Genomic DNA, 27,501 nt, shown 5'->3' with positions numbered 1-27,501 from the left:
TATACGTGACAACTTACTGAGTGTATCCTAAGATAGTAAATTGGTTGGTGGGGATCGTCGGACCTGAAACTTGAAGATAAAAGCGAGGACACAAGACATAAATTTATACAGTTTGGACCGCAAGAGTAGCGTAATACCCTACGTCCTATTGGAGGTGTTGTATAGTGCGTCCTGCGCTTGGGTGCTGTTTGGTGTTGAGAATTTGGTCCTGTGTTGTGATTCTCTATCTGCCGATCTAGGTACCTCTGCCCTCCTTTATATACTCCAGGGGCGGGATTACTAGTCGGTTATAAGGTAGAGTTCTAGTAGGATTACAAGGTACGAGTCCTAGTAGGATTACAGAGGAATCCTACTAGGAATCCGTCTTCTCCTTCCTTGCGGATACTGAGGATCCATGCCCAACACCTTTGGCAGTGCTCCGGCACTCCGGCTTCAGCTTCTCCTGCGACTTCTGCTGGAGCCCTACCAAACAGAGAACCAAAATGACTTAACGCGTAGAGCATTGTAGGAGCCGAGCCGTTTTCTACCAATAGCATGGTTAATAAGTTTGGCTTATAGTCAAGCTATGTCACATATTCAAAAGATCCTATATACAACAACTTCACTCTTTTTACACATGAAAATATTATTTTATTCTACTGGACTTGGGGCCTGTTTGGATGCGGCGTCCTAAACTTTAGGACATGTCACATCGGATGTTTAGATACTAGTTAGAAGTATTAAATATAATCTAATTATAAAACTAGTTGCACAGATGGAGTCTAATTCGCGAGACGAATCTATTAAGCCTAATTAGTCCATGATTTGACAATGTGGTGCTACACTAACCATTTGCTAATGATAGATTAATTAGGCTTAATAGATTCCGTCTCGCAAATTAGTATAGGGGTTCTGCAGTTAGTTTTATAATTAGCTCATGTTAGTCCTCCTAATTAACATCCGAACATCTGATGTGACCCTCCTAAAGTTGAACTTTAGTACCTTGTGTCCAAACACCGTCTCACTCTTTTTATTACTCATCACACCATTCTTTATTTCCCAAGCTATTAATCATGCACAGCGCCAACTTTCATGACTCGGGGCACGTGCTGAGGTTGGCGAGCTGGGCGCGCCGTCCGTTGGAAACCGTGACGAGATGGTATACTGATTAGGGCACGTACAACGCTCGTCTGACGCCACTTTAAAAAAACTCGGACTCAGCGCCTGTTTGGATACCCATATTAAAGTTTAACAAGTGTTAAAGTTTTAACACTCTCAAATGAAGTGCTAAAGTTTCACACATTAGGGGTGTTTGAATGGTGTGTTAAACTTTAACATATTTGGTGGGAAATGACTCCATTGCCCCTTCATTTATGGCCGACGGAGAGAGAGGGAGGAGAGAGAAGGGGGCAATGGTGGGAAAAAATGGAGAGGGGGACCACTTTTAACAAGTTTAACAACTTTTAACACCTCCTTGAGGTATTTATGAAATTGGGGTGTTAAACTTTAACACATACTTTAACACATGTGTTTGGGAGGTAATGTGATAAAAAGTTGTTAAAAGTGGGGTGTTAAACTTTAACACCCCTATCCAAATAGGACCTTAGTCGAGAGATGGGCGCGCCATCTCCTCGCGAAGGGATAACAGGGGCTCGTACTCCCAACCATATCGCTCGCTCCAGTACCGTTGTACGCTGTTACCTTGCAAAGGGACGACGGGGGCTCGTGCTCCCAAGCCATATTTGATCACCTTGATTTATGAGTCTATACAAGAATTAATTAGCTTGCAGATAGTCTAACAGACAACCCATTGTATAAGTTGTTTGTATTGCTGTCTCTATGTGATATGACCAGTGCTTACTAAATTGTTGAACGTGCCCTTAGATCCTGTTTGGTTCTTCTGGGACTATCTTTAATCCCCTTATTCAATAGACTAAACTTTAGTCTTTGCCCTGTTTGGATCCAGGAACTAAAATCCATTAATGCAGATGAACAAAGATCAAAATACCCCCAATCCGGGGAGAAGCGGGGGGCACATCTACAGGTGGAAGGGGTCGCTGGTGCCGGTCTACTTCTTGATCTTCCTTGCCGTGCCCTTCCTGGCTGGAGATGCAGCGGCGGCCTTCTTTGACGGCGGCGCGGAGCGGCGCCGGGAGGGCGGCCTGCGCCACCACGCGCTCGGCGACGGGTAGCAAGGGCGACGACGGTGGGGGCCAGGCGGGAGGGAGGCTGGCGGTGGCTGGGCGGGAGGGCGGTGGGGGCGATGAGGGGTAGATCCTATTAATAGTCTTCTTTAGTCCGTTTTAGTAACCTCTGAGAGACTAAGGGGGTGTTTGGATACGAGGTGCTAAACTTTAGCAGGGTCACATCGGATGTTCAGATGCTAATTAGAAGGACTAAACATGAGCTAATTACAAAATTAATTGCACAGATGGAGTCTAATTCGTGAGACGAATCTATTAAGCTAATTAATCCTTCATTAGTAAATGGTTACTATAGCAACACATTATCAAATCATGGACTAATTAGCTTAATAGATTCGTCTCACGAATTAGACTCCATCCGTGCAATTAGTTTTATAATTAGACTATGTTTAATACTTCTAATTAGTATCTAAATATCTGATGTGACAGGTGCTAAAGTTTAGCAGGGCAATCAAGCACCCCCAAAGACAAAAGGGACCTTAGTCGACCCATTCAAGGGATGTATCAACACCCGCTAAAGTTTAGTATCTGTCATATTGGATGTTTGGATACTAATTAGGAGTATTAAATATATGCTAATTACAAAACTAATTGCACAGATGGAGTCTAATTCGCGAGACGAATCTATTAAGCCTAATTAGTCCATGATTTGATAATGTGGTGCTACAGTAGCCATTTGCTAATGATGGATTAATTAGACTTAATAGATTTGTCTCGCGAATTAGCTCAGGATTCTACAATTAGTTTTATAATTAGCTCATATTTAATTCTCCTAATTAGCACCCAAACATTCGATATGACACTTCTAAAGTTTAGCACCTAGTATCAAACACCACCTCCCCCTCTCTCTCGTCTTTTCTCCCTCCGCCACATACCAAAGGACCTTTGGCTCCAAAATCTTGAATAGGATATCTCATATCTGGAATTTTCTCTTTCTTCCTCGTGCTAATCACACCCGTAGGAGCAGGACGTACCCACACGGAACCACTAGCTACTCCGACACAGCCTTCCGCGGCTCCGCCCCAGCCCAAAAATTCTCAAACCCTAGCTTCGTCTTCTCCGGCCTCACCTTCTCCGTAGCTGTCCTGCCGGCCAAGATGTCGTCGTCGGGCGGGGGCGGGGGCCAGCAGTTCCGCTACGCGCAGACGCCGTCTAAGGTGCTTCACCTGCGGAACCTGCCGTGGGAGTGCGCCGAGGAGGAGCTCGTCGAGCTCTGCAAGCCCTTCGGCCGCATCGTCAACACCAAGAGCGGCGTCGGCGCCAACCGCAACCAGGCCTTCGTCGAGTTCGTAAGCCCTTCCCCGCCCCTCCCTCCCCTCTCGAATCCCGACCCTACCCCGCCGATCTCCACCGCGATCCGATCGGGAATTCTTGGCGGGCGCGCCGCTGGATGTCCTGTTCGGTTTTCGCATGCACATGAAATTGAAGCGTTCGGCAGCTTAATTGTAGGCGGATCACTGGATCTAGCTAGGTTTAACCTGTTGTCAGCGCTCTGAATATGGATTACATGTTGCAGGGGTCATCGGAGCTTCCTGCCTATTCAGTTATACTGTTGTTTCTAGATAATAGATCACATCTTGTTGGTTCATTTTGCGTTCACTCAGGCATCCTTTGATTAAACCTGTTTGAGGAAACTGCACAATTATGTTGAGTTGCATAGATCAGGCATGTTGAGGGGATTTGGGGATTCTCATGCCATTACGTCTGCTTGCTTCTATGGTCAGTCAGATCGGTGAAGAGAGTAGCTACAGAATTTGAACGGATTAATGGGTTATTTATAGGTGGAATATATGTGCGAGTTGCACATTTGTTTTCTTATGATGGCCAGATGAATTTTGTGGTGGGTGATTGGGCTGTTCCAGTTGGAGTTAAAAAATGTACATGTCATTACTATATTGTTTCATGTTAGGATGCTCTGCTAGTAATAGTGGATTAGACGACAGGTACAAAAGCATAAACTCTCGCTTTCTCAGAATAAAATCTGTGTACTAAGTTGTGTTTGGTTCTACTGCTTAAGTGCTGAATGCTCATGCCAGAATTACTTATGCGGATCTCGTTGGTTTCTTGCTTTGCAGACTGACGTTAATCAGGCAATCTCGATGGTTTCTTACTTTGCATCATCATCAGAACCAGCACAAATCCGTGGCAAAACTGTTTACATTCAGTATTCAAATAGGCAAGAAATAATTAACAACAAGAGCCCTGGAGAGACTGCTGGAAATGTGTTGCTTGTTACCATAGAGGGTGTTCAAGCTAGTGATGTCACCATTGATGTGATCCATATGGTGAGTGCTAAAATTCTTTTTGTTGTCTTGTAAAGTACTTAGATGATTGTGTTAGTATGGTAATGACAACCTTAAGTGTGCCTGTTACTTTCTTGATTGCCATTGACTGAAGGAATCCAAGGGAGTCTACCTGACCTGATCCTTGTAAATCAAAGATTTTACATAGCTGTTCATCTCGTAGTAACGTATTCTGCATGAATCAGCAGGACCATGTTAACACGGAGAAAATGTCGTTATCAACACCTGCAATTGGAGAGATACCATGTTTGTTTTGCTGCCTCTGTCTTCTAACTAGCACATTCAAAGTTCTTATGAACTCTCATTGTCTCATCTTGAGGATGCAATCTAAGTATCCTCCATCAACGCGCTTATCTCCGGTGTAGGGCACCTCCCTGTTTATTCAAGTTACTGATGAAAGGTTAAATTCCAAACCTTTAGACCATAAGTATCTCTATGGTGCTTATTTTTGGATAATTGATTGGTGGTGTTATATACTGCAGCCAGTTTATTTAAAAGGACATTCAATTTTACTTATTTCTGATCTATTTCTGTCATTGATGCTTCCCCCTTTTTTGTTTGGGCGAGGATGCTTTAAGAGTTTATATGCTTTGTTCCGAAGTAAGATTTATGCATAATTTCTCAATGAAAAATATCATATGTGCAATCATTGTGTGATGTATTGCAGATTTTTTTTCATGTCCCATAACATTGTATGCATTTCCTAAATTAATTATTTAATTATGCCCTTTGAACTCCTATGTTTGATCCTTTTTTGTATCAATTCTCAGGTTTTCTCAGCATTTGGATATGTTCACAAAATAGCCACCTTTGAAAAGGCTGCAGGTTTTCAGGTCAGCTAAAGTTTCATGCTTTAGATAAATGTTTTTTTTGTTTTGAAATGAAAGGCAGGAACCTCATCCTATTCCTGCTGGCAGGCATTGATCCAGTACAGTGATGCAGCCACTGCTTCAGCTGCTAGAGAAGCCTTAGACGGAAGGAGCATCCCAAGGTGACATTATGCTGCCTTTCGGCCTTTCCTTGTATTATCCGTTGTTGGTGTTTTTAAACTTTCTTATGCTTCTTATAAACTGATGAATTGCTTTGGTTCTTCACAGTTACTTGCTTCCAGAGCACGTAACGTCCTGCTGCTTGCGAATTTCTTTCTCTGCACACAAGGATTTGAACATCAAGTTCCAGTCAAACCGCAGCAGGTAAAGCCTATAATTGGTTATCTGAGTTTTCTATCACTATTTTTCTGATAGTGGATCCATGCTTATGTCCCATGCCCTCCCAAGATATAATCATTCACTAGTTTATGTTCTTACCTGAGCAGATCTTAATTTAAATGCCATAAGATAATTTGTTGGCAACACATGGGATTATGTATATCAAATTGCATGGGTGTATAAGATTCCTAGCTTCGGATGTTTTTAAACTTTACAGAACGTATCACTGAACTTTGTTGCTTTGTGTAGTCCTAATTGCCTCATTTACACGTTTAGAACCTTCTTAGAATCAGTGTACAGCTGTTGAGTATTTTTGCACAAGTATTGTGCTGTGCTTTGTTGTGGAAAGTAAATTATATTTTAAAGTGGAGTACTTTCTTGGTTTCCTGTTTATTGTTGAAGTACAGTACCATATGACATGGCCTCAATTTGACAATTAATTAATACGCAAGTGATCTTCCAACTGCACAACAAATATCAGGAGTCCACAAACTACCTCCAACTCCTGCAATTTTCTCAGCCAGTATCAAAAGAACTACTTGCCCTTGAACTTATGAAGTACACATCCATTCTTCTCTGAAATTTCTTGGCTTAGAGATTGTATTGGTTGCGAACCCTTATACATAATTCAGTTAGCCTTCTGTAGCTTTATTTGGTTGAGGTGAATGTAGTTTTTTCTTATTGGAGTGAAGTTAAAGTAGTTACCAGTCTATGCTTCACATTGTAGGAAGAGCTGACATTTTTGCTTGCTTATCTGTTTTTCCTACTATAGCTGGTGAAAAGTGAGATTCTCGTTGTATGGGAATCAATATCATTTCATACACTATATTATCACTTGGACCTGTATTTTTCTATAAAGTTTGGGATCATTTGTCTAAGACATTTCTTATATATTTGGACCTGTTGTGCTAGGAAGTAGCTACAAAGCTGTACTGTCACATAATTTTCCTTTTCCAATCTTATTATTTTTTTATTCATGCATGTATATGCTAATTTAGATTGTATCTTGATGGAGACATGCTTTTGTTTCAGTACACTGTTTAAAGCTCCTTTTTGTTGTCATCATGCAGGGATTATAACAATCCATATCTTCCAATTAACTATTCTGCCATGGATGGTACATTACAGGTATTTACTTTTGCAGAAGGCAACAGGCATTCTAATCTTTTAATTCTGCATGTTTTGCCATTTATATGACCTTGCTGTATCTGCCTCTTGATGTGCTGGCATAGCCTGCTGTTGGTGCTGATGGAAGGAAAGTGGAGGCTCAAGGCAATGTTCTTCTTGCATCAATTGAGAATATGCAATATGCTGTTACAGTAGATGTTCTTCATACTGTAAGTCAAATTGGAGAGACACCTCAAGAACATGCTTCAACACTTTTTTGTTGTCTGCTTTATCCGTGCTAACTATGCTAATCAAATTCCAGGTTTTCTCCGCATTTGGTACAGTCCAAAAAATTGCTATTTTTGAGAAGAATGGGGGCACACAAGCTTTGATTCAGTACCCTGGTATGAGCCTGGAGTAATCATTGCAAGCTTTAAATTACCAATTAATCACATCAGTTTTTCAGTTGAACTAGTTTTTACCTACTGCCTTGTAAACTCCGTAGATCTCTAGGGAAACAATATTTTGACTTACCATATGATGTTCTGCCACAAATCCAATGTTAAAATCTTCCAGTGTTATAACCAGAAACAGAGGCTTTTGCATCTGAAGGAGTCATTGCATCTGCTGTGACCTTGCATTCCTGCATCCCGTAGTTAATTGACTGCTGTTCACACTTTCCGACTAATTTCATTCATTCTGCCATGTGTTTTTGTATATGACTTATTCATCAGTCTGATTAAATCTTCTGCTACACTTTAGATGTAACTACAGCTGCAGTTGCGAAGGAAGCATTGGAAGGGCACTGCATCTACGATGGTGGCTACTGTAAGCTTCACCTGTCATACTCTCGTCATACTGATCTGAATGTAAAGGTATAATAGGTGCATTTTCTTTAGTGTTATTTTGTCACATAAAACATCTTGATGGTACATGTGTCCCTTCACAGAACCCTCTGTTTCACAATTGCGTATTTGTCCACGATATGAAGTCATGTTCCATTCGTCTTTCAGGCACATGGTGACAAGAGCAGGGATTACACAATTCCACCTGGTGTAATCCAAGGGGTGCCACAACCACCCGGTGCAGCAGCTACATCCACTGGGTGGCAAGGTAATATTCAAGGAGCCGGGGCATATGCCCCACCCGGTATCCCTGCCCAAAACCACAGCGCCAACGGACAAGTGCCGAATTGGAATTCCGGCAACTCAGGGTATCCCCCAGCCCCAGGAGCGTATCCAGGTCAGATGTACTCGTCTCCAGCTCAGTACTCAGCATCAGGGGGCTTTCCTAATGCCCCACCCGCTGCTCCGCCTCAGTATGCAGCATCAGGGGGCTTCCCGACCCCTCCTGCTGCTCCACCGCACGAGTTGCATGCTTCGCAGCAGATGCCGCCTCAGCATGGAATTCAGTCCGGACCGGCAGGCGTGCCTGGAACCAGCCAACCACCACCACCATCGTACTACCATTAAATTTGATTCTTATTTTTCTGTACTTTGGTTGTTTTCACTGATTATAACTCATCGTATAGTGCTGCAATACCGCCATCCGAGCCCTGTTTAGATGGCATGTGGTAGCTGACAGATATGAGCAACGAATACATGAATATGTTTGGGTTTTCATTCATTGCCAAAATTGGCCGGTGTCTTTTTCTACTTTCATGGCAACCACTGCAAGCCTAGGAATCACGGATGGTTAAGCAGTGGTGTTTCTGTAGCCAGTGGTGCTAGTGTTCTCAACAGAAGAGTGTACATGCCTTCTTATTACTAAGACAAGCACATCTATTTACAGATCAACCTTCATTTTTCTGTAAATGAGAGGAACCGATGCCTCGTTTCTGGAACATAGTATAATATAAACCATTCCAAAGCAAACAGCTGCAGTGTGAACGATATCACAGGACTGGAGGCTCTTCCAGCAAGGCCTGCCTGGTTGCGATTAGGTCTGAATTCGCGGAGAGCAAGGGGTTCGGGAGGAGAGAGAAAACAGATCGGGAGGAGGAAGGCTACTTCCGTCGGAAAATAATTATCGTGTGCAGAGGTGTTTTCATTTTTCCCGGTGTAAACGGCTTTAACCAATCATCCAAACAGATTCTTTTTGTTTCACCGGTGATTTTTTTTCCAGCTGGTAATTTACAATGGTTTCAGACGTGAGACCGGGCTTCCAAATAGGGCTTTACTCTTCCACGCTCAACTTGTCTTCGGTTTTGGAAGTCACCCTTCAACAAAAGAAGTATAACCGCATAAACACTTCGGTTTTGGAAGAGCAAGGGCGACTATCAGATAGAAACCTTGCAAGTTGAAACGAGCTCTCTAAAAGGCTGCATTTTGTCTGGATGGAGCCAACAACCAGCTTGCCATAATGCCATGGAGTGCCTAATAGCCACTGCGCACGAACACTGGATGCAGAATCTTGTGACGCTAACCATACGGATCGATCAACCAATTTGATGTTGACGTTCTACCTGTCATCAAACTCATCTGGCCAAAGCTTTTCTCACTGTATTCTCTACTCTCAACAGTACCTATTCTCCACACTCAGGCAGGCATCGTGATACTGTATAAGCGCTAGGAAAGTTTAGAAGCGGGATCTCTTCTGCTACTTTCTGAAGATGCCTTATCCTCCAGCTGCAGGAGATATTTTTTGACAATGCAGCGATGCAGTGTGCAATGGAAAACAGGTTGTAGCGTCATCCATTTTCTCCAAAACATATCATTTGTGAAATCAGTCAATCTTTTTGCTGTCAAAATATACGTTGAAGTGATGATCACGATGAACGGCAGGCGTCTTTAGTGAGCAGTGGATGAAGGAAAAGATAAATGAGCAGGAAGAGATAGAAAGCTGAGGTGGTTAGGCATTGGCGCCTAAAGCTACAGTAAAGTGACAGATAAAGTTGGTTGCACACGGTTGCTCAATAAATAAATCTAAAGTACAAAATGTTTACCTGCCAATTTGTCAAAGTTTATGAATTTTTATATGTATATGAAAATGCACATAGACAAAGGTGGGTGGGTGGGGGGGGGGGGGGGGGGGGGGATAACTTCCCACTGATGACTGATCCTAGCATCTGGTAATTTGTTTGTCTGACACTGGTAAATATATTTGTCCTACTTTTAATGATGATGATATGATGATTGGGCGTAGAGCTGCCAGCAACAAACTTGTCTCCAAAATCACGCCCCAACAAGCTAAGTTCATCCTGTTTGTTCTGACCAATTACCATGACACAATAGCAAAAGTCTACATACATGGTGCTTCTGAGATCCAGTCCACAGCAACTCCAATGATGAAGTCTGAAGATCCAGTACATGATCATCGAGGCTCTGTTCTTTGGTTTTAGAGTACGTGCGCACATCTAGATATAGTCCCCTGCCTCTCCTCTATTAGGAGCCAACAAGCTGTACGCAATCCGAGTCCGGATTCTCCATCAGCCCATGGACTATATACGTGTGCCTTCCCATAAATGCACCTACAGATCTTGGATTCATTTCACCCACCAAATTGTTGGTTACTGGTTGCAACCGACAGCCATATCAGAAATGCAATGGCATTTTCTTCAAGAAGGAATGCAGAAATGAAATGGAAGAGGAATTCAGGTGCTTCTTTGCGTTCCCTAAAATTTGCGTAAAAGATTCATCCAAAAGCATAGATGGATAGATCATTCAAGCATATTCATTCATTCAAAATTCAAAAAAGAGAGAGAAATTAGCGCGGGACAGTTACGAGTGCTACTATTCATGTCCAAATCCGCAACATAAGTTTTTTTTAAAAAAAACTCGCAATCTGTAATTATTCACATGATGATCTCTCTTTTTCGCTTCTCCTTGCATAAATACTGTATGAGTGTAAACCCCTGTATGCTTTCTACGCTAAGATGTGGTGGCGCATGAACCTTTCCCTGGAAGAGGCAAGGGAACTCTCAGTCTCAGCCATCACATTGCTGCTGGAGAAGAACGCTGCTAGCCCAACTACTTCCAGCCTTCCAGGTTCCCGCTGAACTGGCAGACTGAACACACATCGCAAACACAGGAGGGGATTGCATTGCAGGTCTGCAAGTGCAGAGCTCTGTCTGCAGATCTTGCCTGCACATTTAGTGCCCCCACATGCAGCCTCACCTCAAATACATCTTTTTTTTTTTCTTTCTTTCTTTCCTCGAAGGTTCCTGCGATCTTGTTGGAGGAGTCATGTGGGAGATCTTTGCACCATTTCTGATGCTGCTACTGGTTCTATCCTTGTGACTATGCAGCTTTTAATTTCGCTCTCACGCGTGCCAACACGAGAGGGAACTGGCTGTCAGACATTTGGCACAGGGTCTCATGTCCTGCACACAGCAATGTCATTCACGTTTGCTTGGTTTTGGAATGAGCAGAGATCGCAGGGGCATCGCATTGCGCGCTTCTGCGGTAGGCGTCAGGCAAATGAACAGCATCTTCTGTGCTGTTACAATTGCAACCCACCAATTTAGACTCTTTTTCTAGAACACCTTTATTCAGACCCGCTGAGCACAATGTAAACGCGAAGAAGAAAAATAGACGCGTAAATTGGAACCTAAAAGTGCTCTACTTTATTGGCACACACGAGGGTGTACAGTTGTACACGCTGACGCGTTTGCCTTGTACTACCAACTGAGCTAGCTAGACTCCGCTACGGACTGAGCAGAGTGTTCTTCCTCCTCTAAGGTCTCAGCCATGTTTGTTCATGGTCGGGAAGTACAGAGAGCGAGGTCGAAAAGTGGCAGCAACGTACGCCAGCCATCAGTGACTAGCATTACAGTTCACATTAGCGTGTCGGCCCAATTAATCTCTGGTGAGTTTTCTGACAGCTTCTCAGCGTAAAAAGCTAGAAGCTCAAACAAACAACAAACTTCTCGTGTAGCTTGCGAAAAGCCGGAAGCTCAGAAAACCTAAGTTTATAAGAAAAACTGAAAGCTAAATACATCTTCTAAAAGCTAGTGTTGATTTTTTTTAAAAAAAATCCAGCAGCAGCATTTTATAAAAGACCCTCCCTCCTCTCCTCTGCACGCAGTCTCCAAGTTCGGAGGCGTCTCGCTAGCTTCGCTTGCTTTTGCGCCCGCTGCATTGCACGCTGACAGAGAAGATGCCATCGCTCCCGTTCCTTCTGCTCTCGCTGGCCCTGCTCTCGCTGTCCTCTCCAGCTCAAGGCTATGGCGTCGGGCGCTGGATGAATGCGCGCGCCACCTTCTACGGCGGCGCCGACGCCTCCGGCACGATGGGTGCGTCGTACAATATGGTCGTCGATCATTTGGGCGAGATCGAGCTTAGTTTACAACCAATATGGCTGATCAATTGTTACTGACTCGGATTAATTAATGTTCATCTACCAGGCGGCGCGTGCGGGTACGGCGACCTGTACAGCCAGGGGTACGGCACGGAGACGACGGCGCTGAGCACGGCGCTCTTCAGCGGCGGGCTGAGCTGCGGCGCGTGCTTCGAGCTCCGGTGCGCCGGCGGCGGCCGTGGGTCGTCGTCGTGCGTGCCGGGGGCCTCCGTCGTGGTGACGGCCACCAACTTCTGCCCGCCCAACTACGCGCTCCCCGGCGGCGCCGGCGGGTGGTGCAACCCGCCGCTGCGCCACTTCGACCTCTCGCAGCCGGCGTTCCTCCGCATCGCCCGGTACCGCGCCGGCGTCGTCCCCGTCGCCTACCGCAGGGTGCCGTGCAGGCGGCGCGGCGGCATCCGGTTCACCGTCAACGGGCACGCCTACTTCGCCCTGGTGCTGGTCGCCAACGTGGGCGGCGCTGGCGACGTGCGCGCCGTGGCCGTGAGGGGCGGCACCCGGGGGCGGTGGCGGGCCATGGCACGGAACTGGGGCCAGAACTGGCAGAGTGGCGCGCCCCTCGACGGGAAGCCGCTCTCGTTCAGGGTCACCACCAGCGACCACCGCTCCGTCGTTTCCTACAACGTCGCGCCCGCCGGATGGGCCTTCGGCCAGACATTCACCGGGGGCCAGTTCCCGTAAGAAAGATCGGGCACAAGCATGACTGAATGGGATACATGCGTAAGCATGGCATGACTGAATGGGTTCATCTTTTACATTTGTATGAAACCTTATACGATTCGTGTATTCCATACAAAGCTTGCAACTTCGTGACTGAGTCTGAGAGTGATAGAAGTTGTGCAGCCTTACCTCCGGCGGTGACCACATGTCTGATGTCTCAGCAGTCAGTACAATGGTGTTTCCTTGCGTTTTCGTTAGCACTTAACACACCTCCTACACTTCAATCACCTGAAATCGGCTCTTCTCTCGGTTGACTGGTGTGAACAAGTGAACTCCTATCGTCTTCGAGCTTAGAGTGAGGTCACAACTCACACGGGAATGGCGCTCCGGTGAACGGTGATGGAGGCGAGCACCGGGCAATACGGTGAGGCGGAGAGCCGGTGGTGGGAAAAGGATGGGGACGAGAAGTCACCAAAGTTCAAAACATTAATGTTTCGAGCGTCACAGTCCATTGGTTAAACTCTGGGGAAGTGCAGAGAAGCCGAGCAATTGCAGAGGCACAAAAAATTGGGTTTCGAAGAGGAGAAAAACACCTGGGTTCCAAATCGATCAGAAGTCACACATGCAAACACACATCAGAAAGCAGTATACTGTACCAACACCAACATGACATTGCATTTTGCAGGTACGTAGATTTGCATTCCACTAATGCACAGATCATGATCATGCTTTGATCGGTGGTCAGGATTACGCGTACAGATGTACTTTTAAGTGAAGTTTTTATTGACTTGTATGTGACTATTGTATACATATATTGTTGTGACTGTACAGAGCACAAGTCAGCAGCATCTTTTTTTTTTTTTGAAACTTTAGTCAGCAGCATCATTCCTGAGGTAATTTGACAACACCTCAAGTGTTTCCTGGATAAATTTAAATAAGAGAGAAGAATCACAGATCAAATACAACATAAAGAAAAAAAACTGAAACAATTACACTGATTGCTCATAAGCAGCAACAAGAGGTGCCAATGCAGTTGAACCCCAAAAGAAAAAAGGCTAGTCCTTGCAGATAGAGGTTTATGAAGTAGCTGGTCTTTCCATGGAAGACAAGGTTGTAGGAAGCACAGGCGAACAGGAACACCGAGAATCCAATTTCAGGTAGGTTGACTCTGCAACAAACACATGTTAACTTTGTTTTAACATATTCAGTTGCTATGTACACCAGTTTAGGTGTTTAACAGAAACAGAATGCTCCATCCAAAAAGCAGGAATGGAGTGGCCTTCTGAATGTACACCTGTTTCTTAACCCTTTTCTGGCTTTCTGAAGCAACGGAACCTCACGATTCTCCTCACCGCCATTGTTCCCTACTTTCTGCGTCACAATCCACTGGTTAAACTCTGGCAGCTCGAGCAGACCGGCTACTGCCGCTTTTAGGCGATGCATGGACATGACACTCTCGAACAAAATCCACAACGGCATAATATGCAGATTTCTGCAGAGCAGGATACAATGCAATGCAGTTAAACTTCAGTAAGAAAAAATTATCAACATATCAGAGATGTTATGCAGGTAAGGGGGACCAACTCTGGGTTTCTTATGGCGGTGACGACGGTGAGTGCTGTAGGAATGTAGGCGACACCCCAGACTGGTAGGAAGACTTCTGGGATCATGACGGAAACAGGGATGATAATATTGTAGAGAATGAAGGCGACAGTGGGGGCGACGACTCGTCGCACCAGGAAGAAGCTGTAGATCATGTAGAACTTCTTTAAGGGCGATACTTGCTGATGGAGCAACAATGGTGGTTACCTTGTTAGGATTTTTTTATGTGTTTTCCCAAATGGAAATAAGAGAAAGGTAATGTACAATACCTTGGCAACCAGGACCTTCCATGCCATCTTCCGGAACAAGTTTGCGCTGCCACAGGCCCACCTGAACTGCTGACGGCAGTAGGCTTCGTAAGTGGATGGAAGCTCACTCTTTACCTAAGAGACATCTTCTATCAGGTACTACCTTTGATCGTACAGTTTTAGATAAGAAGAGTCATTGTAGGATTTGGTATTCTTACTCTAACATCCCCTACGTATACAAATTTCCAACCCTTTAAGGTCGCTCGGACAGCCAAGTCCATGTCTTCAACCGTAGTCCGATCCTTCCAACCTCCCGCGTCATTGATAGCTTCTCTACGCCATACACCAGCAGTACCTAGGAGTAATGTTTATTAGAAGTTTGTATGTCAAGAGTCATTCTGTTCTCTTGGTTAATTTTGTTCCTTTTTTAACTGAAAGTATCCTTTTTTTTGGGTCAAGTGTTATACCATTGAAACTAAAGAAGGCAAATGTTGCTGATCCTGCTTCCTGCTCAACTTTGAAGTGGTAATCCAGGAATGTCTTCTGTATCCTTGTCAAAAGGCTTGCTCTGTCATTCACTGTAAAATTCTGTCAATTAAAGATTGGACAGATCAGAATAATAAAACGTACGATGATAAAGAAGTCAATGCTGAAACATGTATATTCAATTGTTCTTTTAACCATTTGCTACATCACCACACAGCCATTTGGATCAATTCTGTTCTTAAAGGATGATCATTTAAGGCTTTATAAGAATTTTCACTGGTACTAGATATGATCTGTGACAAGCAAACTGTAACACTGAAATGATAGGTATTCAGTCTCAGGAAGAGATAACAGAAGATGAGGTCTTACCGAAAACCCACCGAGCTTGAACAAGGGCAACATTTGAATTGTGCATGAGGAAGGGAACAGTTCTGAGGAGAAAATCTGGTTCTGGCTGGTAATCAGCATCAAACAAGGCGATATATTCGCATTGCTTGGCATAGTCCCACTCCATTCCCTTCTTCAAGGCTCCTGCTTTGAACCCTTTGTGGCCAATTCTGGTGGCATATTTGACATTTACGCCTTTGCTTGACCAATTCTCACATTCCTTCTCCACCAAATTCTGGATCACCAAATCAGTCATCGTCAATTCCCATGTGTTCTTATATTACGTTTTTTTACCAGCATATTGATTAATTTATTGCTCTTCTTTCACAACGAAGGAATGCTTTAGATGGGTTAATTACCATTGGATTGAAAACACATATGTTGAAACAAATGCTCAAACTGTCTTCACAAACCAATGTCTACATATTCTTTTTTTTTTATTTCAAGAAGGGCGGGGCATAAAAGGAATAAGGATGAACGGGATTGAGAAGGACAAAAAAAAGTGACAACAGGTTAGTCCACCTGATGCCAAATGCTGAGGTATCCTTCACCCAGCTTACCTCGAAAAGGGCTTTAAGCTGTCTTTTCCCCCACACAAAAAGGTTTAAACCCAACCAATCCACAAATCGTTAGAGCATCTCCGGCAGATTGCTCATATTCACCCCAATACCAAAAACCTACCATTTAGGAGATATAGGAGAGAGGCCAGCAGATTGCTCATATTTACCCCCCACAAAAAGGTTTAAACCCAACCAATCCACAATTCATTAACTAAAGCCGCAAAGAAACATGGCACAATATAGCAAATACTACAGTTAGGGGTGTTCTGTGCACCTAAATTTCTTCAGAGGAATACTTGTTGGTTGAAACCGAATTTCCCGAAGTAGATAAGCCTTTATTTTTTACAAGAAAAATAAGTTATCAACAACTTTTCAACCATGCATGATGCTGCTTAAATTTTTTTTAACCAGAGGGAAAAAGGCGAAGCCCCAGCCATATTTTCTACAGATGCTGCTGAAAACATGAATGGCGTGTGTTTTACATGGTCCAAGCACATGAGACATAGCTTTTAAGCGCTGGGGTCTACTCGGCCGGTGGGGGGACACTGCTGAAAACAAGGATGATGAAGCATTGTTGTTTAATCTATCCTTTTGATTTAGATGGTGATGTGTGGTACCGAAAGACTGCAACAAACTGATACAGATGCTACGTTAACAAAAAAAAATTGCAGAGACCAGAACCATTTATGATAAGTTGATAACATAGTGTAATTGTCTGGCTTGAGAATCATAATAGAAATTAGAATCATTATGCGGGCGGCCAAAGAATTGTTGAACAACTTGGCCAATCATGGAAAATGGATAGCTACCTTGATGGAGGGATCCGTGGAATCATCCAGCACTTGAACTATCAACCTCTCCTTTGGCCACTTGAGCTCGCACGCTGCTCCAATCGACAGCTTGTACACCTGCACGCCGGCCAATCCCAAAAGCTTATAAAGAAGAAATTGAATCCAAGAATCAAGAACAAAAAAAGATGCAGTAGTAGTTCAAATTCTTGTGTAAAAATCAGCTATACGGAATTCACCTCGAGCTCATTGTACATGGGTATCTGGACCATGACCATGGGGTAAGCAGCAGCAGCAGCTGCTGCAGCATCCCCCTTCTCCTCGTCGCCGTCGCCGGCGAGGGGCTCCCACTTGAACCGGCGCTCGGGCTTCCATCCCAGGAGCTTGACGCCGACGCTGACGGCGCAGTTGTAGGTAGCCTCCACCACCAGCATGACCGACATCACCATGCACGCCCACACCACCGCCTGCAACGCCGGCGCCACCGCGCGGGACCGCACCCACGCCCACGCGCCCCGCCACCCGCCGCTGGAGGAGGCGGGTGACGGTCCGGCGGAGCCGACTTGGAAACAGAGGAAACATGGTCCAGAGGTAAGAGCTAAGCAAGTGACTGCTTCGAGAGCAAGGGGGAAGCCGTTGAGCTGGAGGTTTACCCGAGGCCAGGTAGGTGAAGCTGACGGCGCCGGTGGCGGCGGCGGCTGCTACGGCGGCCGCGACGGCGAGGACGAAGAGCAGGGCGCCCGCTGCTTCGCCGGCCTCCATCTTGGCGCCGCCCTGCGCGGACGGGGAGGCAGCAGCGGGTGTGGCGTGTGTTCCCCGGTGTGGACGTGCGCGGTGGTAGTAGACTGGTGCGGGCGCTGCCATTTCTGTTGCCGGATTTTATCGAGGTCTCTGGTGTCAGTTACGGGGGCAGAATGGAAGGTTAAGACTCTCCGGAGCCGGGGGGCACGTGGAAATGCGGAATCGATGGCGTGGGTGACCTGGCTCATGGCCTTGCGATCTCAGATAGTCGTCTGCTTTTGGACAAAAAAACCACACCCGGAGGTAGGTCTGCAATTCAGCATGGTTTTACACTGCAAGTGATTGTTGCAGAGGTGTGCAGAAATACAAACAGATAATTTGAAAAAACTTGGGGCCATTGCAAAGGCAGAGACCCTTTCAGTAGAGGGGAAAGAAAATGCAGAGAGAGGATGACTCATCAGCCTGGGTGTTACGTGGCAGGATCAGTTGATTGAACTCCGAATTGGCCTACCGATGATGGCTGCTACCAGAAACAGGTGGCAAGAGCCCAAGAGGGGCTTGGTATGAACACCTGTCATCCAGAAGCGTTAGCTTAGGTCATCCATCACTTAGCCAGTTAGCAGCCTGCATAATACTATAGATTAAATACGTCATCACGGACTCACGGTGCACTTTTTTAATGTAATGTTTGCTTGCTGATCTTGCCTACTTTTCTCCTCTGAGTATTATATTTGCGATAGCTGCTTTGCTGCCCATTTTTTCGTTTTTAGAATAGGGAAAATATATTTGTTAAGACATGGTTAATCTAAGAGGTGATGTGAAAAGTACAATGAACCCAGTGAGCAATGGGCGCAGCTCTAAATTCCCATCAATCATACGGGCACACGGTTGCGCATACGAGTTCCGATTTTTCTAGGTCAAAAATCTAGACCTAACTTGATTTTATATGAATATTAACTAGGAGGATATGATCCATTTGTTTTTAAATGTATGGTAATCTATACAAGCTGATTAGATCATTCTTAAATATTGCATTGAAGGCATATATCTTAATATAACGGAGAGAGCAATACCATTTTGCATTGTCATGCTCGTATTGTTGCATATGACCACGTCGATCCGTTTAGTAGTCGCATCAATGCGTCCTCAATCGACTAAGCATGGGGACGATGACCATGAATTTCGCTCAGGCAGATTTGTACGAGTTCATAAGTTTTTTGTCGGTTCGTGTGTTAGATTAATGGACCTCGGTGGTCTATTAATAAATCAATTATTCAATTAAATCCTAAGGCCCATTCACTTGGTGATAGTTACATTTGGAATAAAACAACCTTGGAAGCTGAGAGGTCCCTAACCATTATTTATGAGTTGATGACCAGTAACTGACGCAGTGTTTAATGACTAGTAACTGGCGTGGATTAAAATGCTAACATCAAATGACATGGTGCGTGGATTAAAATGCTAACAACAAATGACATGGTTGGAGTTACTAGTAAGTTACCATTTGATGGCAGGCCGAATAATAGCAATGAATTTGGACACCCAAAAGACTTCTTGTATCTATATGAGAGGCACTCTATCTCGAGTTTCCGAGCGCAACATACCAATCACCGAGCTTTCAGTCTACTGTTGCGCTGCCTTTTTGTTGTCCCCGTTCCGACATTTTGTATGCACAGAACACACCGGAAGAGCAGGCCTCCGAAGCTGCGCCCTTGCTTGAGACTCTGCACCCACGAGTAGAAGGGCAATCAAGTTTTTTGGAGCGCATCTGCGCGACTGCTCGCTGTGCACCTCTTCTTCCTGGAGGCGCAACTGCACGGCGAACATCTGCATGGTATCGACTTTGATTGACTACACCGAATAGGCTTGAAATGTCGAGTAATAGCGCATCTGGTGCCGCCGGCACTGGCCCCACTGCAGGGTACTTTCTCATAAAAACTTTCTGGTTCATTACTTGTTTTTTGTTATTTCCATCACATGCTTTATGTTCATTGTTATAGACACAAATGTTTATGCTCCTATTTATGCTATCGTTTATGTCATATTTTATTTTATATTTTGAATTAAAATAAATCGTAAAATGCATATAATTCCAACATCATGATAGCAGGGAAGCGGCGACCGACGATGGGAAGGGTAGAAGCGAGAGCACATGCATAAAGGTGAGACAAAGTGCAAGAGCGGTCGGGTCACGAAAAAGTCATGGTGCTAAAGACCAACTACCGTAATTGGAGAGCGGTTACCCCCACCCACCCCCTCTATTTGGCGGGAAGTTGGGGTGGATTATTGGTATAAACCAATAATTATTAGGGAAAAAGAGATGTATTAGGGGACTATTGGAGCGATTTCTTTCCTGGTAATGGCAGTTTATTAGGAAATGGAACCTGTTGGAGATACTCTAACAGCCTATTATAAGAAAATAATTCCCTTAAGTCTACCTACACAATATCTCTTGAGTCTATCTACACAACATCTAACAACATGAGACCAATCAAACGGTTAAATCAGAACACTTCCCTTATCTCTTCCTTCTCCGTTCAACTTAATCCTAAGCCAGCGATATGAGTGAAGCGTGATGCAACTGCTTCCTCTATCTCTCACCCTTGCCTTCCTTCTCTTTATTTGTGCCGTCCTCCCTCTTCGCGTGGTCCTCATTTCTCACATTTGTTCAACCCGAGTGCTACTTCCCGCTCGCTCCGCCATTGCTACCTCCTCATACAAGCTCTGGTGGTGCACCACACCTTGCCGCCATCCTGCACCACCACCTAACATGAGCCCAAATGCCATCTCCTACCATTGTGGCAAGAGACACCCCTTGCCTCGTTATCTGGCCCACCACCCACTACCACTATGAGCCTTTCCTCGGCAATCCATTTACAATCGGAGAGTTAAGGTAAGCTCTGACCCCAAACCACTAGACCTGAACCTAAACCTAAATCGTCATAATCCCTAGTCGAATCTCTAGTTCAAAAAACATGACATATAGATGTACTACATCTGCTCCACAAAGAATGCAATTTTAATATTTTGAAATGGATGAGTGTGGTGGAGAAATGACACTAGCTAATACCCCTCCTTAATCACATTTGTTTTAATTAACCTGCTTTGAAAAACATTAACGACATTCAGGTTCGGTTTGGATAAAAAAATTTAATTCCCATGCGCTAGCCATTAATCTCGGAAGCAATTTCCTCTACTCAAGACCAAGACCGATAAAAATGCACGCATCAAACCGAGGCAAATTAGGCATCAAACCGAGGCAAATTAGGGGGTGTTTGGGAGACAGAGGCTAAACTTTAGCCCCTATCATATCGGATGTTTGGACACTAATTAGGAGTATTAAACATAGTCTAATTACAAAACTAATTGCACAATCCCTAGGCTAAATTGCTAGACGAATCTATTAAGTCTAATTAGTTCATGATTCGACAATGTGGTGCTAGAGTAACCATTCGCTAATGATGGATTAATTAGGCTTAATAGATTCATCTCGTGATTTAGCTTAGGGGTTCTGCTATTAGTTTTGTAATTAGCTCATATTTAGTCCTCCTAATTAGCATCCGAATATCCGATGTAGCAGGGCTAAAGTTTAGCCCCTGATATCCAAACGTCCCCTTAAAGCTAAAAAAATGTTGTCCGAACGTCATGTATTAACGTCTGGAGGTAGTACTCTTTATGTGATTTTTTTAATGATTAGGATTATATATATTCTTTACTCTACGGAACAAGATTTCAATCACCTTAAGATAAAGGAAAATGTTTTTCCTATACGTGTTTTTAGCAACAATAACTAGACTATACGTGTTTTTAGCAACACAATACGTAGTATCGTCGGTGATAAACACCTCTATCAGTAGGGCGTCTAGATGAACGGAGACAAAGAATTTAAGCTCTTTTTGGCACGGCTCATTTCAACTTTGGCTTCATCTATTTTGCGCAAATCGAGGTACTGTAGCGTGAAACTGTTTTGTAAGTCGAAGCTAAAATGAACCAGAAGCTAGGTGAAGCTAATTTTTTTAGCTTTACCAGCTTTGGCTTCACCGGTGAAGTCGTTTTGGGAGAAACCCCCTCAGTTTCAAACAGACGCTGATGCAGAAAGGATAGTTTGAAGCTCGCGGAAGTCTTGACGGTGGGCAATAAAATGTTTGCAAATCTGGCAAGATTTACAACAGTGACGGCGCATAAATCCTATCCCGTTACGAGGTGTATCTTTTGAAAGTTGCTGGCAAAAAACTCGCCCCCCAAACACCAGCAGGATGACGATCCATATATGCAACGCAAGCGCTAGCTGGAACCCCTTCATTGGCCAGCAGCACCCAGGGATGAACACATGCCAGCCGAGATCCCCAGGGGGAGCGCCGGATCGAGCCAGGATTCGTTCCCCTGCATGGCAGTAAATTTGGACGAGCTGGACGGTTCGAATAATCCCCAGCAGCATCCACCACACTTACCCCATCGGGAATCCGGGATCCGGCTGCGGGGGAGCAAGCAGAAGAGGAAGGAATTTACGTGGGGGGCGCGCGTATCCCGAATTCATGCGCGTCAGATCGCACCAGGCGTCAATGCTGAGATACAGCTCAGTTTCCAGATCGAGAAAAAATGGCGTCGCGCGCCGCCCCCGCTTATATAGCAACGCCCCCCGAGTACGTGGAGGACGAGAGAGATCGATGGGTGATGAACGGCAGCAGTTAGAGAGGCAGCAGCAGCCAACAATCGCGGCGATCATGGTGCGCGGCGGCGGCGGTGGCGGGAGCAGAGAGGCCGGGAAGAAGCGGAAGGCCGCCGCGGAGGCCGTGGCCGCGGCGGCGGCGATGAGGCGGGAGCCGCGGCGCGGGCTGGGCGTGGCGGAGCTGGAGCGGATCAGGGTGGCGCTGGAGGTGGCCGAGCGCTGCTACGCCGTGCCGCCCCTGTCGGCGGCGCCGCCGCCTCAGCCGCCGGCGCTGCCTCCCACCGCTCTGGTCGTGCATGGCGCCAGCCTCGCATCGGTACGCCGTGCATCATCCATATGCACGCCAAGTAATTTCAACCGCTAGTAATTCTCAAATCACCAACCATGACGGGAATATGCATAATTTCCACTAATCTGCAGGTCGGAAATGGAGCCCTCCAACTGCAAATGCCGAGGGGGTATTTCACCCCGTACTACGTCGCCGCGCAGCAGTATGAATCATTGACCAGGCAAGTATTATTACTGCACGTAAATTACACAGAGACCTGGTCGCCTCTGACGAATGAACAAAATAACTAGTCAACGTTGTGGTTAATAATCAACTAACATTTCGCTTGGAGATGAGAAAGCAGACGCCGATCGAAGACCTGGCTTGCCTGACACTCATTCTTAACGTAACGATCATTGCTGTGTGCATCAGCAGGCTGTTTACATCCAACGGCCATGGCCATCCTCCGCCGCATCAGAACAACGGCGGCCGTCAGGCCGATCAGATTCAGAGCGCCGTCACTACTGCACTTCCTGCCACGGGGCAGGCTGCGTCATCTGAGGTAGTATATCGCTTTCGTATTGGTCAGAGTTCATTCATTTTAGAGCGACGACGTGAATATAACTGGTTTGCCCGGTCTGACCTGCAGAGCTCGTCGTCGGCGTACCAGCAGCGGCAGAGTCGCCGCCGAGCGCAGCCGCGGCGGCAGCAGCAGCAGCAGCAGCCTGTCCAGACGGCCGCAGTGCCGGCGCCCCAGGTCGCGTTCGTGGACCTCGTCGACTCCGACGACGACGACAACAACGGCGACATCGAGGAGGAGCTGGACTTGGAGCTCAGACTATAGATCAGATTAAATTTCCTGTCGTTGACGATCCGGTGTTCAATTCTTTGTTCTTTTGCATAGATGGAAATTAAAGCTGTCAAAAATTCTTTGTACCTGCATGCTCCTTAGATTCCCGTTGTGCAGACCAATTGTTATGTTACTCAAGACAAGATTATTCTTATATTATATCCGTATCTCTGAGTAAATCAATAAAGTTTTTTTTAATTATTGAAAAAGAATACTAGTATTTGTAGTGGAGTAATTCTCAAGGAAGGAACTCATGGAAAATTGGAAATGGAATCCGTAAGTGGGGGCACTCGCACAGTTCACTTTAGGAACTTGAGAAGTACGTCATCATGCTGCGTTGACGTAAACACTGAGGCGCCTTCCGAGCGCCTACCCGTACTATAAAAGCGCTCCTTCGCAATTTTAAAAACAATGTAAAAATATATAATAAAAAATAAAATAAAAGCTCGACGTCGTCGTCACCTCTCTCGCCGTCGAGGAATCACGGCGGGCGGCGGCGTCGGCGGCGGCCTGGGGTCCGGGTCCCGGCCGCTCACCACCATGCCCGACCCCACCACCAAACCCCCCTCGCCGCGCCCGCGCCGCCGCCGCAGGCTCTGCGGCCTCTGCCTCGGCACCGCGCTCCTCGCCCTCCTCGTCTCCGCGCTCGTCCACGCCGTCGCCCCGCCGCGGGGGCGTCGCGCTCCCTCCTCCGCGTGCTTCTCCGTCATCATAGACGGCGGCAGCACGGGCACCCGGGCACACGTCTTCGCCGCGGGGCCCGACGGCCGCCCGGATCTGGCGCGCTCCGCCGTGATGCGCGTGACCCCGGGCCTATCGTCCTTCGCAGCCGACCCGGCGCGTGCCGGGGAGTCGCTGCGGCCGCTGATAGAATTCGCGAGGGAGAAGATTGGTGCCGCCGCTGCGGAGTCGGAGGTGAGGCTGATGGCCACCGCCGGGCTGCGACTGCTCGAGGAGCACGCCCAGGAGGCGATCTTGGCGTCCTGCAGGGAGGTGCTCCGGGCCTCTGGATTCCGGTTCGAGGACGCGTGGGCCAAGGTGATCCCAGGTACTGCCGCGCCCCTTGCCATTTCCTTCCGCTGGAGAAGTGATTGCAGTTTAGCTCTAATGGTCAGCTGTTGGTTGCATTGCGGATAGGGAACTGGATGTTTAAATGAAAAGATGACTAGTGCTATAAATTGGAAATGCTAATTGCTAAATATGTAGACAATGTAGTGGAGATGCAGCTTGCTGTGGATGCCTTTATAATACGTGTTGAGCTGCCAGTTCTGAGATCGGTTTCCTTGGATTTTACAAGATGAATTTTGTTGCTTGATTAACCGAAAATCAACAAATTGAATCAAAACAACGGGAAGCAGTTATCTAAAAGAATGTACATAGTTGGAATTAGTAAGCATAAAAGTTGTTCGGGGTATGGTATATCTGAGTGCCTTTTATGTCATTAGCTGAAATACTTTCCAACTTATATGTTTACACTTGCTGGTACCCCTTTTACAGGCTCTGATGAAGGCATCTATGCTTGGGTTGCGGCAAATTATGCTCTTGGCAGACTTGGAGGGGATCCTAACAAAACTGTTGGAATAATTGAACTTGGGGGCGCTTCAGCTCAGGTTCAGCGATGAGCACATATACAGCTTTTGTGATCCTTTGCTCTTGGATCTTGTATCCACTTGTTTAATGCTAATAAGTTCCTAATAGTATAGTAAGGATTCAATGCTAATAAGTTCCCGAAATCTTGATTTTGATATGCTTTATAAATGGCTTCTGTAATATAGGATGGCTAAATTCCACCTATAGTTTCTTGATGCCAATACACATACTAGCTTGTTCTTATGGTCATATTCCAAAGATATGGTTTTTGTACCAAAATAACCGTTGTTGTTTTGTTTCAGCTGACCTTTGTTTCTGATGAAGTACTTCCTCCTGAACTGTCAAATAATTTTATTTTCGGTGAAACAACATACACTCTATATACCAACAGCTTTTTAAACTTTGGTCAAGTGAGTTATATCCACATACTCTTGTACTTTGTATAATCTTGTGATCCTACAATAGATTAACCAGCTGATCAAATCATTTCCTTCCACAGAATGCAGCTCAAGACTCGTTCCATGAAATACTGCGGTCAAGAGGTATTTATTTGGATTTTAACTTTTTCGTATTCTGTGGGTGCAAGAATATAACCAGTCTAGACTCGCTACCCTTGGAATCATGGTTTTTGAGGTGTTGATGGCGTCCTGTGGCGTCGGGGACATGCCTGTACACCTAGGCGACGCCGTAAAAACATGCTTGCAATGATAATTAGGAATTCAGTACCTGATGTACAAGGGAAACTAAGTCTCTGAAATCTGAGTGGATAATTCATTCACTAAACTAGACGCTACTTAATCAACAGAATGCCAACAAGTAATACTTACTACAACTATTCTGGTATGCTGTGCAAGTTCAAGTGTACCTGGACCATAGTTCAAAATAACCTGAGTCATTTTTGCAGTTAAAGTGTACCTGAACACTTGATTGTATGTTTCTGTACCAGTTATATTCGTCATTCCATTAGCTTATTATATGTCCGGTAACTAAACAGAGTGTATGATGTGTAGGAAACAAGAAGGGACTAATAGATTCAGTTTTCTATAATTGCACTTTATGGTCTAAACAGCTACTAAGTACTAAGCACCAAGCGAAGTGTCTCTTCAAGTTCATCACTTGTGCAATTGCAGGCTCTTCCAAAAATAATACACTTGTTGACCCATGTGCTCCTAGAGGATATTCACGCAATGAAGAAGTAATGGTGAGGACAAGCGGTTCTTCAAGATCAACACTAGAGAACCAATATGTTGATAGTGGGAATGGAAACTTTACAGAATGTAGATCCTCTTCCCTGCTTTTACTGCAAAAAGGAAAGGGTAAGAACTATATGCAAAACTGCAAACTCTGTTCAGTTGACATTAAAATCGCTTGAAGCCAGATGTTCTTAACTGGTGCATTAAGCCAATATCTTTTGCAAATCTTATACACTCAAAATATTTTGCTGAACTATTTCTTAATTCTGACTGAACAAGCTCAACTGAGCATGATGTCTTAGAGATTAGTGCCACATGTATCTCGTAAATGCAGAAAAGTGCCAGTATGAACAATGCCACCTGGGATCTACGTTCGTACCTGAGCTGCGTGGATACTTCCTGGCAACTGAAAATTTCTATTTTACTTCAAAGGTGTATTACTTGTTTCTTGTTTCTCTTTTTGCATGTCAACGGTTTCTTCTGACACTTCTAACTCCTGCACATTCTCTGTCAGTTCTTTGGACTTAAGAAGTCTTCATCTCTATCCGATTTCGTGCTTGCTGGAGAACAAGTTTGCAACCAGGATTTGTCCACTCTTAGGAAAAAGTACCCTAATAGGTCAGATGAAGATTTCTCACGGTATTGCTTCTCATCGGCATACATTGTGGCTCTACTGCATGACAGTCTTGGTGTACCACTGGATGACAAGAGGCAAGCATATTGAACACGCCAATATTCCTCAGTTCAATTTTCTCCAAGCGATCTCATATGCTTAGCTAACTTACTATTCTCCTTATCAGGATTGAGTATTCCAACCAGGTTGGAGACATTCAGGTGGAATGGGCCCTAGGAGCTTTCATTACATTGATGCAACATTTAAGTTTAAAGCCATCACACACTGCTGCAGCATCAACCCATAGCAATAGACCATTGTTTGCTGTGGTGGGGATGTTTCTTTTGTGTGGAGCATTTTTGGTGTCAAGATGGAGGAAGCCCAAGACAAAAATTATATACGACTTAGAGAAAGGCCGATACATCATAACACGCATCAGCTGACGCTGACCCTTGTGCAGAGGAAGTATATTTATACGACAGGAATAGATTTTGTGTTGTACAACAATGTACAAGTTCAATTCTTTGTGTTCTTGATCTTAGGTAGCAGAGTCGGGTGGGTGGAGCATGGAAGATAGCATATTTGTGCGTACAGAAGAATGTGTAGAACATTTTGTCATGTGCTAATTGTATTCTTTTGATGAATAAATATAGTGATTTTGGCTCATGATATGAGCTCCGTACCTTTTCATTATGTATATATTGAGATACTGTCATACTTTAGTATGGAGTCCTAATTTTTGGTGAC

At 45.1% G+C, this 27,501-nt stretch overlaps 4 protein-coding genes across 6 annotated transcripts; 3 read left to right on the top strand and 1 right to left on the bottom strand.

Moving 5' to 3' along the window:
* The first annotated feature begins 3,111 nt into the window (after nt 1–3,111).
* LOC101766087 (polypyrimidine tract-binding protein homolog 1) lies at nt 3,112–8,448 on the top strand. Of its 2 annotated transcripts, none has more exons than XM_004984168.3 (10): nt 3,112–3,472; nt 4,259–4,468; nt 5,257–5,319; nt 5,404–5,477; nt 5,584–5,679; nt 6,765–6,822; nt 6,927–7,031; nt 7,124–7,205; nt 7,564–7,629; nt 7,815–8,274. In XM_004984168.3, exons 1-10 carry the CDS (start codon nt 3,281–3,283, stop codon nt 7,823–7,825), a joined length of 957 nt encoding a protein of 318 aa, XP_004984225.1. In that variant the 5' UTR covers nt 3,112–3,280; the 3' UTR covers nt 7,826–8,274. The 2 variants fall into 2 exon arrangements, with proteins under 2 accessions (XP_004984225.1, XP_004984222.1); XM_004984165.3 differs by having other exon boundaries at nt 3,116–3,472; nt 7,564–7,676; nt 7,815–8,448.
* A 3,387-nt stretch (nt 8,449–11,835) lies between these two features.
* Nucleotides 11,836–13,016, top strand: LOC101765674 (expansin-A21). Its single transcript, XM_004984164.3, has 2 exons — nt 11,836–12,034; nt 12,146–13,016. Exons 1-2 carry the CDS (start codon nt 11,899–11,901, stop codon nt 12,778–12,780), a joined length of 771 nt encoding a protein of 256 aa, XP_004984221.1. The 5' UTR covers nt 11,836–11,898; the 3' UTR covers nt 12,781–13,016.
* A 505-nt stretch (nt 13,017–13,521) lies between these two features.
* Nucleotides 13,522–17,749, bottom strand: LOC101764729 (probable mannan synthase 5). 2 transcript variants are annotated; one of them, XR_002675726.1, is made up of 10 exons: nt 17,484–17,749; nt 17,070–17,392; nt 16,852–16,950; nt 15,465–15,717; nt 15,077–15,187; nt 14,828–14,964; nt 14,631–14,744; nt 14,344–14,505; nt 14,054–14,251; nt 13,522–13,927 (listed from the first exon to the last, which is right to left on the bottom strand). XR_002675726.1 is itself a non-coding variant. In XM_004984161.3 (10 exons), the coding sequence occupies exons 1-10, from the start codon at nt 17,692–17,694 to the stop codon at nt 13,762–13,764; spliced, it is 1,812 nt and encodes a 603-aa protein (XP_004984218.1). In that variant the 5' UTR covers nt 17,695–17,746; the 3' UTR covers nt 13,522–13,761. The 2 variants fall into 2 exon arrangements, 1 of the variants encoding a protein (XP_004984218.1); XM_004984161.3 differs by having other exon boundaries at nt 14,344–14,543; nt 17,484–17,746.
* A 6,031-nt stretch (nt 17,750–23,780) lies between these two features.
* Nucleotides 23,781–27,447, top strand: LOC101764324 (probable apyrase 6). Its single transcript, XM_004984160.2, has 8 exons — nt 23,781–24,406; nt 24,856–24,968; nt 25,251–25,358; nt 25,448–25,490; nt 26,079–26,264; nt 26,476–26,573; nt 26,656–26,852; nt 26,942–27,447. Exons 1-8 carry the CDS (start codon nt 23,899–23,901, stop codon nt 27,195–27,197), a joined length of 1,509 nt encoding a protein of 502 aa, XP_004984217.1. The 5' UTR covers nt 23,781–23,898; the 3' UTR covers nt 27,198–27,447.
* The last annotated feature ends 54 nt before the right edge of the window (nt 27,448–27,501 follow it).

Source organism: Setaria italica, chromosome IX, assembly GCF_000263155.2.
Source record: "Setaria italica strain Yugu1 chromosome IX, Setaria_italica_v2.0, whole genome shotgun sequence".
NCBI classification, from domain to species: Eukaryota; Viridiplantae; Streptophyta; class Magnoliopsida; order Poales; family Poaceae; genus Setaria; species Setaria italica.
The sequence above is the reverse complement of the archived record's forward strand: the minus strand, read 5'-3'. Positions and strand labels throughout refer to the sequence as shown.